Here is a 13,294-nt window from a genome sequence, read left to right on the forward strand (position 1 = left end):
TCAATACAAAAACTTTGGCAAGTGGTTCTCAAGGGGAAGAGTCAAGCAGGAAGATATTTTTTCAATCTAGCTGAAGAATGCAGTGCTCATCCTGCAGACTGTACACAAATCATACATTTCTTCCACCTCAGTGGAAGATTTGTCTGCGGGGCTGGGCAGTTGGGGCCTAGCAAGGATCAATTACACTGAGTAACTCTAGTGAGCAGAATTCATGCTCCCATGGGTAAACAAAAGAACAACAATCAGAAATTAACAAATAGGATTGTATTTATGTTCAGTGCCTACCACAATGCGGTCCTGGTCCAGGAATGGAGCTCATAAGTGCTATTGCAACACAAATAATAAATAAATAATAACAGATGGCCACTTACAGCTTGGCAAGTGAAGCCATCATGTTGCATTAGAAGCTTTGCAAAAGTATTTTAAAATGCAGGTAACAAGCCATTTCCATCAGGTTCCTTGACAGCACCAGTAAGAGAAAAACAAATGTGGGATACAAAGCTGTGTCTGATGAAACACCTGCTAAATTTTACAAAAGTAACAAATCCACTAGATGGCACCCAAGAACAGTATGAGCTTCACTGCTCTGACACTTGATAGAAAGAAAACAGGGGTACAGGTAGTGGGTGCCATGTTTCTAGCTCTGTTGAGCAGCCTTTAAAAAAAAATAAAGCAAAAAACCCCCTATACTCTTGAAAATAAGAACAATTATAGACCCATAAATCAGTCCCTTCATAAAAAAACTAAAACCCTTCTTAACATCAGTGGGCCACAGAAATCTGAAGGGAAATTTGGCAAAATCTATGGGGGATTTTTATTCTGAATCTACAAAAAAATCTGTAGAAATCTGAGATAATGGGAGGGGAAGGGAAGGGTTTAAAACTCTGCAGGGATTATTTTCCGTTCTACTTCAACCTTATACTTTGTTTTTAATAAGATACTATGAGGCTTATCTCTGCTATCATTTATCACTCACTCTGCACAAGGGGCTCAGACCCGCTTCTCTTATTCACACAAACAATTTGATATACATCTCCAAAGGCACTGAAAGGAGTAAGGGTTTCCAGATCGGGACATTTCACTCACTATTTGCCAGTGTCTTTACTTGAACTGTACAGTGTAAACTAGAGGTGGACCCAAGTCAAGCTCCCAACCAGAACTTGGGGAAAGTTCAAATCTAAAGCCAAACTTTGGTGGCTCGGATCCATCTCTGTTTATAATCATAACCAGGATCTGCAGGAAACCAGCAAAAAAATCAGTAATTTCCCTTAAAAAAAGCAATTTATGGAGAGAATTGAATTAAATTAATGTCATGTTCTTTAAAAGTGGTGACACTAATTGGCTCCCTTATTAGGAAATCCCAGCAGAGGCAGCAAGGGCTGAATGAGTGTGAAGGCTGAACTACCTACTCCTCTCATTATGAAAGGTCAGAGCTGCGGGCGAGGAAGGTGGGTGAGACAGTTCAGGGAAACTTACACTGGCACAGCCCATGGGGTATACGTTCTGTGGAATTCACATTTAGAAACAGAAGGACTGAGATGGGCTGGGGTCACAGCTAATGTGGACACCTAGGCTCAAGCTGTGGCCACTGGCTTGGAAGCATGAGCAGGCCCCAAGCTCCTCAGCTGGCAGCACATACTAACAGGGTACATAGGCTGCCTCGTTTTGCAGCAGAAGTAGGGTGCACTGCACCTGACAGGGCTTTGGGGGAAGGACATGAGGGTGTTCTGGGACAGGATTTGGGGCTGAGCAGCTTTCTGGGAGAGTTGTCATTTTTACTGACTGCAAGCTGAGGTAAATGGTTCCCTCCATTTGATTATTTAAGGCTGGTGGCTAGTGACATTAATTTGTTTGCATATTGGTACTAAATCTGCTGGGTGGTTATTGTAAGTTTAATTGCTGTCAAGGCGCTCAAAGTGTTTACAAGAGCTTTGCTCAGGAATGTCAAATCTAAAGAAATACAATAAAATAAATACTCTGCTCTAAGGCAGGTGTGTGTGTGTGTCCCTACTAGGTCAACAGCCTCCCCTCCCCACTCCCACCCAGTGTGATGCGAGAGTTTTGTTCTCTAAATGAAAGCACTGCTTTTGAGTTGTGCGTCATCTTTCCTTGCCCACTATCACACCACTCAGTTGGGACCACCCTTTTAACTATATCCACTAGAATTTCCTACATCATGTGCAAAATTCCAAATATATTTCTAGAAGGTTATAAATTCCCCTTCAGTAGCCCTCCTCAAGGGATGCATTTACAATGTACTTATTGCACTATTGCACCATGCAACATTACCCACTGGGGAAAAAGTGAGCTGTAGCTCACGAAAGCTTATGCTCAAATAAATTGGTTAGTCTCTAAGGTGCCACAAGTACTCCTTTTCTTTTTGCGGATACAGACTAACACAGCTGCTACTCTGAAACAACTTGCTAGTTGCTCTACAATACAGATAAAAATGTGAGCTTGCGAGATCTACATATACTTACACAACCCGATCACACTATGTGATCAACACATTTCATAACACCAAACAGAGCAATCCTACCAATTCTCTCCATTAAAATATCTTCTTGCTCTACCAACACATCATACTCTGAGAAAACAGACAGGACTCTGACGTAACTCAGTGCCTCCTGGCACTATATTCCTTTCAGAATCTTCACTTCACACTGAATGAATAAATGAAATCAAAAGTATTCATCCAACAGCATGGTTCCATTACAGAATAAAATAAAGATTCAATATGAGATGTATCATAGAATCATAGAATATCAGGGTTGGAAGGGACCCCAGAAGGTCATCTAGTCCAACCCCCTGCTCGAAGCAGGACCAATTCCCAGTTAAATCATCCCAGCCAGGGCTTTGTCAAGCCTGACCTTAAAAACCTCTAAGGAAGGAGATTCTACCACCTCCCTAGGTAACGCATTCCAGTGTTTCACCACCCTCTTAGTGAAAAAGTTTTTCCTAATATCCAATCTAAACCTCCCCCACTGCAACTTGAGACCATTACTCCTCGTTCTGTCATCTGCTACCATTGAGAACAGTCTAGAGCCATCCTCTTTGGAACCCCCTTTCAGGTAGTTGAAAGCAGCTATCAAATCCCCCCTCATTCTTCTCTTCTGCAGGCTAAACAATCCCAGCTCCCTCAGCCTCTCCTCATAACTCATGTGTTCCAGTCCCCTAATCATTTTTGTTGCCCTTCGCTGGACTCTCTCCAATTTATCCACATCCTTCTTGAAGTGTGGGGCCCAAAACTGGACACAGTACTCCAGATGAGGCCTCACCAATGTCGAATAAAGGGGAACGATCACGTCCCTCGATCTGCTCGCTATGCCCCTACTTATACATCCCAAAATACCATTGGCCTTCTTGGCAACAAGGGCACACTGCTGACTCATATCCAGCTTCTCGTCCACTGTCACCCCTAGGTCCTTTTCCGCAGAACTGCTGCCTAGCCATTCGGTCCCTAGTCTGTAGCTGTGCATTGGGTTCTTCCGTCCTAAGTGCAGGACCCTGCACTTATCCTTATTGAACCTCATCAGATTTCTTTTGGCCCAATCCTCCAATTTGTCTAGGTCCTTCTGTATCCTATCCCTCCCCTCCAGCGTATCTACCACTCCTCCCAGTTTAGTATCATCCGCAAATTTGCTGAGAGTGCAATCCACACCATCCTCCAGATCATTTATGAAGATATTGAACAAAACCGGCCCCAGGACCGACCCTTGGGGCACTCCACTTGATACCGGCTGCCAACTAGACATGGAGCCATTGATCACTACCCGTTGAGCCCGACAATCTAGCCAACTTTCTACCCACCTTATAGTGCATTCATCCAGCCCATACTTCCTTAACTTGCTGACAAGAATACTGTGGGAGACCATGTCAAAAGCTTTGCTAAAGTCAAGAAACAATACATCCACTGCTTTCCCTTCATCCACAGAACCAGTAATCTCATCATAAAAGGCGATTAGATAAGTCCAGCATGACCTTCCCTTGGTGAATCCATGCTGGCTGTTCCTGATCACTTTCCTCTCATGCAAGTGCTTCAGGATTGATTCTTTGAGGATCTGCTCCATGATTTTTCCAGGGACTGAGGTGAGGCTGACTGGCCTGTAGTTCCCAGGATCCTCCTTCTTCCCTTTTTTAAAGATGGGCACTACATTAGCCTTTTTCCAGTCATCCGGGACTTCCCCGGTTCGCCACGAGTTTTCAAAGATAATGGCCAATGGCTCTGCAATCACAGCCGCCAATTCCTTCAGCACTCTCGGATGCAACTCGTCCGGCCCCATGGACTTGTGCACGTCCAGCTTTTCTAAATAGTCCCTAACCACCTCTATCTCCACAGAGGGCTGGCCATCTCTTCCCCATTTTGTGATGCCCAGCGCAGCAGTCTGGGAGCTGACCTTGTTAGTGAAATGTAAATTTGGTGGGGTGGATGATGAACGATTCTGTGGTAGTAGTGAACTGTCTGGATTCCTAAATTGCCAATTTAGAGAGTTTCTAACATTTGGGGATTTTTTAAAATATATATATGTGCAGAAAACAGAATTTCTGTAAAGAAAGCACAGTGATGTTTCTTGGCTGTTAACTGGACACCACTGAAAGAAATTCTCTATGTGAACTCTTTTTTAACTAAGTGGGGGCATATACTGAGATATCTCCTTGACACAACATCTGCACATTACCAGCCTTGTAAGAAACTAAACATGATGTCTGTTTGTCAGACTGAGGTCTAAATCATACTCTGAAGTTAGGAATTTATTTTCAAACCTAAAATCAGAGAGACCTTTAACAGGAAAACTACGCTCCAGCTTTTTAAGTTATTTAGGTGTTGCTGCACTCAGCATCACAACATCTAATTGATTTAGGAGCCTAAATCTCATTTTCAAAAGGCATCTAGGAGTCTAAACTGCACTGGCAGTCAATGGAATTTAGACTGCTGAGTACCTAGATCCCTTTCGAAAATGATATCTAAGCTCCTAAATCGTTTAGGCATTGCCATGCTGAGCACAGCAACACTTAAATACCTTTAAAAATTTGTGCCGACATGACTAAATTCTTTCATGCTTGAATTTTTATAAAAAGTATTATATTAATAATTGCTTTCCAAGAGATAATTACAAATACTTTGTATTTCTACTTTCCTGTTACATATAAAAATATGGTAGGATAAACATACTGAAAAATGTAAAACCAATTTTTGGGCCACATTTTGATATCCACTTCCTTGTGGTTGGTGGTAACTTATTCATCGAATACCCACTGACTTCAGTGGGGCTTCACGTGGAGAAAGGTACTATAGAATATTGCAATCCAGCACTTTATAAAAAGGCATGTAACATCTCTTCTCCTCCTCCCATTTTGTCTACTTAGGCCCTTATCCTGCCAAACTTTATGCACAACTGTTCACAGGATCCTGATTCAACAAAGCACTTAAACACATACTTAATTTCATGCAGATGCTTAAGCTCAATTGAAATAAAAAATCCCATTGAAGTCAGTGGGACTTAAGCAAGTGCTTAAGTGCTTTGCTAGATAAGAGCCATGTGTAGTGTCACTGACTTCACTGAAACTACTCAGGAGCATAACAAATGGCACACTTGCAAGTCTTTGCAGGAGCTGACTTTTAGGTATGAGAAATGCTTACCACCTGTTTGGCACTCTCTATAGGAATAATAAACCAGTGAAAGAATACAGTGAATAGCAAACTAGAGCTTTAGTTTGAGAATTGCACTTACAATATTCTAATAACAGCAAAGTACAGGTCTATTGTATCTCCCCATTTTTGCTGGTAAAAATTTGCACGTGACTAGTAGCTAGTGTGATATTCAGAGTACACAAATTTATGTTCACTTCCCAGTTTTTAGCTATTTATACTACATTCTAGCCAACAGCATGAAAACTAGGCCCTCTCCCGGAAGTGGACTACTTTTGTTTCTTTCAGGTTATGTTCTGTTCTACAACACACAGTACAGTGGATGCTAGACTGCTGCACAGAAATTGTTATTGGCAAATCATTAGTTGTATCTTGTATTACTTTGTAGAATTTTAAATTGCTGTGTTTTAAAATGAAGACTGAATTATTGCTTACCCAAAAGGTATTTTGCTGAGGACATAATATGCCGTAAACGAATGCTGATACACCTGCAAAATGAAATTTAAAAGAAAACAAGATTAGTAATGTAATCTATGTTAACGGGGCTCATATCAATGCAAAGTCTAGCATTTTATGGCAAGGGAGCTGTTATGAATACTTTGTAATCTGTACTGGAAAGGAACGATAAATTAATTCACCTAATGGTGATATGTGATATTCATCTCACACCTTGTTAAAATGTTTGGCAAACTGTATCCATCCAGATGCTCTGTGTCGTTGCCATGGCTACCAGGTCTTTGATTAAGGTAGGGGCACATGCTCCCAGCAATGGCTAAATATAGAACAATCCTTAATGAGGACACCTTGGTCAGTTGGAGAAAGGCGACATGGTTATAACAAGACACAACAGGGATATGGTATATACTGCAACACCCTTTCGTAACCATCAGAGAAAAGCTGGCTGATTTTGGGCTCAGCAATGGCTTAAGGTCTGTTTGACCCTGAGAGAGGCTGAATAGCATCTTCAACTTTCACTGACTTTTCTGGGAGGTGAGGGCACTCCTCACCTCACAGGATTAGGCCCTTTGAGAAGGGAAAATTTACTACTTGTTTTAATGGTTTAAAACTTGGTGGACGGATTTTCAGTGTGAATTGATTTGTCCCGGGGATTTCTGATTGCTCAGTGGGAGGAATGGGCGCTCAGCACTTGTGAAAGTTAGGTTGCTAATGTGGGTATGTAAATATAGATTTAGGTATCTGACTTTAGGCATTCATGCTTTCAAACTCTGGTCTATTGCTTTAACTTAAAACACATTAAAAAGTCAACATCTACCCACATAGACCACTCCATGGCATCTGGGATATCACTCTGATTTCAATGTCTAGTTTATGTGGCCCCCACCTTTGCTCATAAAGCACTCAAACTTTGTCATAGATTGAGGGCCTCTTGAATAGTAGTCCTGTATACATAGACAACATCACTGTACTCTTTCCAGGAGTTACCTATTATCTTGTACAAAATATTCTGACTATTCCCACAGACCAACAGATATCCTAAAGGGTGATAGAAGCCTTGATGTGACCATAACACAGACCTATTACCATCCTCACACACTAACTAAAATCTGTTTGATTGTGATGCCACAGCCAGGGCCACAGAATACAAGATGATGCTATAGAATTGAGGAGAAGCAACGGCAGAAATTAGTATAAAAACTGGCTGCAGTATCTAGCTGCTTCCCTTCCTTCTTTATCCTGCTCCTTGTTTTGTTCACATTGTAGACACTGATTAATGTGACACAGTCAGGAGGGTTAGGGAGAAAGTGTAGGTTTCATTATATAAATTACAAAATAGTCAAACAATAATAATAGAAGAGCTTTGTGAAATTTTTAAAAATGAAAGTGTGAGGGCCAACATGTTGCTTAACTCAACAGGGATTGAACTAGAGACCTCCAGAGATGATATCAGCATTTGCTACAGCTTGAGCTAGCCTGATGCACAAGGCTTCAGCAGACCCACCTCTTGTGGATTGGGCAGAGAGGGAAACCTAATACACGCTGATTACTGGGTTACCAACACAGACACTCCTTTGTAGCAATTGCAACCCAAACATTGCAGCCTTGTGCCAGTGCATGAAAGCCAGTGAATGAAAGGGGGAAGCAGCCATCAGGGTGTAGAGGGAGCTGTCTCCCAAAAGCTGGAGGTATGACACCGGAACAATATCTAATTGGTTATAGATGGCAATCTGCACCTTTTGTCTCTATTCATTCATTCCTTTACAGCCACAAACTCCTTCAGAGAGCATCACAAAATCACATCCTATTAATGTGTGTTAGGATTCTGAGTCTCTGATTTACTTGATAGATATGCAAAACCACTTGTAGCTTAGACAACTACCTCATGACTACACACCTGAGAAGGCTCAGGAATGCAAATGACTTTGCTGCAGTTTCGCATTTATTTATGCTGAACATGTCCCCTCTACCCCTCTGAGATGGTGCAATGCTAATTAGTGTTGTATTTCCCTCCCAGCCCTTAATTCCATTAAGTTTGCTGAGGTCTCCTCAGAGGTCACAAAGTTTAAACTTGGAGAGCTGCAGTGTGAATCTGAAGGTAGCATAGGTCCCTAGGTTTTACTTTAGTGTTACTGAAGTTATAAAGCTGTTCTGATTCCCCAAAGGGAAAGAATGGGAATAGCAAATCCTGAATACAAAGGAGAAATGCTGCATGGAACTATACAGTAAAATCTTGGCACAGCTAAGCTAGAAACCTTTTCGGAAATGTCCTATAAGATTTTTCATGTGAAGTCAGACCAAACTGTCCTCAGAATAATTCCCTTTATACCTGTATTTAAAACTACCAGGGTCCAGTGCTAATAAACAATGGTCACATAAACACCACCCTATACCGGAAACCTACTGACCGCCATTCCTACCTACATGCCTCCAGCTTTCACCCTGACCACACCACACGATCCATCGTCTACAGCCAAGCTCTGCGATACAACCGCATTTGCTCCAACCCCTCAGACAGAGACAAACACCTACAAGATCTCTGTCAAGCTTTCTTACAACTACAATACCCACCTGCAGAAGTAAAGAAACAGATTGATAGAGCCAGAAGAGTTCCCAGAAGTTACCTACTACAGGACAGGCCTAACAAAGAAAATAACAGAACGCCACTAGCCGTCACCTTCAGCCCCCAACTAAAACCCCTCCAACGCATTATTAAGGATCTACAACCTATCCTAAAGGATGACCCAACACTCTCACAAATCTTGGGAGACAGGCCAGTCCTTGCCTACAGACAGCCCACCAACCTGAAGCAAATACTCACCAACAACCACATACCACACAACAGAACCACTAACCCAGGAACTTATCCTTGCAACAAAACCCGTTGCCAATTGTGCCCACATATCTATTCAGGGGACACCATCACAGGGCCTAATAACATCAGCCACACTATCAGAGGCTCGTTCACCTGCACATCCACCAATGTGATATATGCCATCATGTGCCAGCAATGCCCCTCTGCCATGTACATTGGTCAAACTGGACAGTCTCTACGTAAAAGAATAAATGGACACAAATCAGATGTCAAGAATTATAACATTCATAAACCAGTCGGAGAACACGTCAATCTCTCTGGTCACGCAATCACAGACATGAAGGTCGCTATCTTAAAACAAAAAAACTTCAAATCCAGACTCCAGCGAGAAACTGCTGAATTGGAATTCATTTGCAAATTGGATACTATTAATTTAGGCTTAAATAGAGACTGGGAGTGGCTAAGTCATTATGCAAGGTAGCCTATTTCCCCTTGTTTTTTCCTCCCCCCCCCCCCCCCAGATGTTCTGGTTTAACTTGGATTTAAACTTGGAGAGTTGTCAGTTTGGATGAGCTATTACCAGCAGGAGAGTGAGTTTGTGTGTGTATGGGGGTGGGGGGGATGTGAGAAAACCTGGATTTGTGCTGGAAATGGCCCACCTTGATTATCATGCACATTGTAGGGAGAGTGGTCACTTTGGATGAGCTATTACCAGCAGGATAGTGAGTTTGTGTGTGTGGTTTTTGGGAGGGTGGTGAGGGGGTGAGAGAACCTGGATTTGTGCAGGAAATGGCCCAACTTGATTATCATGCACATTGTGTAAAGAGTTGTCACTTTGGATGGGCTATCACCAGCAGGAGAGTGAATTTGTGTGGGGGGGTGGAAGGTGAGAAAACCTGGATTTGTGCTGGAAATGGCCCAACCTGATGATCACTTTAGATAAGCTATTACCAGCAGGACAGTGGGGTGGGAGGAGGTATTGTTTCATATTCTCTGTGTGTATATAAAGTCTGCTGCAGTTTCCAAGGTATGCATCCGATGAAGTGAGCTGTAGCTCACGAAAGCTCATGCTCAAATAAATTGGTTAGTCTCTAAGGTGCCACAAGTACTCCTTTTCTTTTTGCGAATACAGACTAACACGGCTGTTACTCTGAAACCCATAAATACTGAGCACTGTTCATCTTTAAAATGCCTCGGAAGCACTAAATATTCCTCCAAAGCCTCTAGGAAGGGGGAAAAATGGGGAAGACAGGTTAAGTTCAGGACCAGAACATGACTCTCTTGCTTATTAACATAGGCAGGTTTTCAAACAGGACAGGACTATTCCACGTATCTGAAGACAGTTGAAGTACCAGTATGAACACTGTCAGGCTCACACAAAGGAGAAGGAGAGGAGATGACAAATGGAGTGGGCAGGCAAACAGACAGGGCAACTGCTGGGAAAGGCATTGGTTAGTGCTTTTTCCCATGGTTACTATAGATTACAGGCAGCCATGTCAGAAGGCGCAACACCACAGCAATTAGCAGAGTCTGAGGCACAGAGGTTGTTAAGTGCAGAGAGACACAGAGATTGAGAGGGTAAACTGGATGGGGTGGAGAAAATGGGAGTGGAAGGGAGCTCATACTGGAGCAGCAGAAAGGGAAGAGCCTGTGTCTTGCAGAGGGTGGCCAAACTTGCTCGTCCTTTGAGGACTGCTTTATTATCTGATCATCATCACACACCCGCTCAGGTCTGGGACCAACCCTTACAGATGCACACAGGATCATCTTTCATTAAAGAGAGAGACCAATCTCTCTCTGTTTTATGAGTCTATCATGTTACATTGGCTTTAACTGTGGTGTGCTGTCTCCTAAGGGGACTCGCCATGACTTGTCACTCATGGCAGCAACCGTTGCTCATGTGAGCCATCCCACTGAATCCCTGATATCAAAAGACTAGTTATGAGAATAAAGTTTGCAAGAACAGGTCCTAGCTGTGCTACTTCACCTCTTAGCCTTAATAGACTATGGGCTGCAATGGCTCTGGTTACTCCCACTGTCTCATACATGCTGAGATTACACATGGGTAGGCATATTCCTAAAATAGAAAGGGATGCAAAAGAGACCTTGGTGCAATATGAAATAGCTGGATCTTTCTTTGGTATGAGAATCAGAACTAAATTAGTCCAAAGTCCTGGGAGAATGGCTAGAGTTATCTAATATCTCTATGGAAATTTCTGTTGACTTCTGATGGAATTTGGAGCAATTTTCTTATTTATTTGCCGAAATGTCCCCCAAAGGGCAAAACATCGGACAGAGAGACCTGGAATCAAAGACTCAGGCTTTGTGGCTGGCAAACTCTTCAAAGTTATTTTCTGTGTGTTTGAGTTACATGTTCCAATAAATGAACAACTGAAGAATTTCTGATGATAAGTATCAGACTTTCCTAACAGCATGGACACGAGGGAACCCTCTCCCCTCCTGTGGTCAGTTCACTTCTCCATTCACACAGGTTGGCTAAACTTTGACTTAGAGGAACAACATGGTTTAATGAGGTGAGTGACAAAGGGAGAGGAATTCATTAATTTTAATCCCAGCTGTGCCAAAGACTCACTTGGTGGTAAATCATGAAATCTCTCGGTCTCTCATGTTCTGCACCAATACAAGGAGAAGAGGGGAAGAGGGAAGATAATGCTACTTATCTGCTTCCCTGGAGCATTGTGAGGAGTTGCACAGCTTTGGAGCTCTCAGCCCTGATCCTTGCCTAACCCAAGCAGCTTGCAGCACAACCAAGGATAGGGGTGTGTGAAAAAGGCTTGGTTTGAAGCAACCTGTTTTTACTCCCTATATCCTAGGCTGGATATGTGCCAGGCAATTTCCCAAGTGTAAATTAGAGCAAGATTAGGGCTGCTCTACATTACATCTGCTACCAATGGGCCCAAGGAGGATCAGGTCACAGAAAATCCTCAGCCATGTTCCCTATGCCAGCTGCAGGTGGCACAGAAGTCACTGTGCCAAACCTATGCCATCAGAGGATCTCCCTCCATTGGGCTGATCATCCTGCAATCAGCTACATAGGTCTTTTCCACTTCTCATCCACATTATCCACAGCAACAGTCGCATGCCTTCTTCGCAATGGTACCAAATGACAAGACAGATTCAGTACCTAAGAGCCTAAAAGGCAATTATTTTATCTAAAATTCAGAGACATACAGATTTGACTACACTCTGCCCTGAAACCATTGACTTCATTTCATACCTTCATCCACCCAGGCGTAGAACCTCCAGCACCTTCCAGCCCCTAGCACTGAGGAATAAGGTAGTGTGTCTATAATGTCTCCATAGAAGCTCTGGGCCAGCAAAGCACTTGAGCATGTGCTGCTGAAGTACATGAGTAGCTCCATGGATTTGACCTCACCTATTCATTGGCAGTGCTTAAAGTTAAGTACTTGTTTAAGTGAGGTGTTGTACTGGGGAGTCCATAGCCCTTGCTCCTGCCCCAAAACTCATCACAGCTCCAGCAGCATCTGATAGTGCTCCAAGGGTCAGAAGGACGGCATAATTCTCTTTTCCTCCCAGACTCTGGCACAGATAGCTGATCTCCCCCTACTCCTGTGCTTCACAGTCAGGTCATAGCTGCCCCTAACATGGGTGTGTTTCCACTCTTCCTATCGTCCAGTAGAGCCACACACAGCCAGCCAGAATCTGGCTATAAAATGGTTGTTTCCTATCGTCACTGATTTTAAAGGTTTCCTAACCTTCTTTAAAAATGTCACTAGAAGATTTTAGATTCGGCATCATACAATTATATCCCAAAGAGGAACATAAAGAGAAAGGAAACCAAATTAAGAGATCAGACCACCTCCCGGAAAGGAAATGGTTAGAAGGACAGAAGACTGATCTATTTTCCGATATCTCTGCTGCCATGCAAGTGATTTGCTTTTACAGATGGAAAAGTAATCAAATTTCAGAGAAAAATGAATCACTAATTAGAAATATTCAGAAACAAAACAGAAACAGAGTAGCTGAGGATCAGAAAATGTCTTAGACGCTAAGGCTCCAGGGTATGCGAAATATCTCCCCATGAGAAAAACACAGAGCACAAACTGAAAGGATTGAGACTCAAAGCTGAAAACATAATTATCACCTTATAAATTGAAAAATTACTTATTAAGAATGTCATTGGGCCAGTTTAAAAAAGGAAAATCAACAGGGTGGTAACTCACCAAATCCTGCTCAAATATGAAGTTCACTAGGGTCCTCCAAGGGCAATCTTACTCTTACAAACCTTAATCTTACAAACCTTACTCTTGCACCACTGGTCACTGAACTCAGAAGTCCAATTTATTGGCAGTTCACAAGAGGAAAAACATTTTAGAACAGGGGAGGGCAAA

At 42.6% G+C, this 13,294-nt stretch overlaps 1 protein-coding gene across 7 annotated transcripts in view; it reads right to left on the reverse strand.

Annotated features, from left to right (window-relative positions):
• Positions 1–13,294, reverse strand: part of DPP6 (dipeptidyl peptidase like 6) — an 807,813-nt gene that overhangs the window by 182,539 nt on the left and 611,980 nt on the right. For all 7 annotated transcript variants that reach the window (XM_073334581.2, XM_073334585.2, XM_073334583.2 and 4 more), the window contains one exon: positions 6,086–6,138. In XM_073334581.2, coding sequence (XP_073190682.1) covers positions 6,086–6,138 — 53 coding nt within the window. The remainder of the gene's footprint in view (positions 1–6,085; positions 6,139–13,294) is intronic.

This window comes from Lepidochelys kempii, chromosome 2, assembly GCF_965140285.1.
Source record: "Lepidochelys kempii isolate rLepKem1 chromosome 2, rLepKem1.hap1, whole genome shotgun sequence".
Lineage (NCBI taxonomy): Eukaryota > Metazoa > Chordata > Testudines > Cheloniidae > Lepidochelys > Lepidochelys kempii.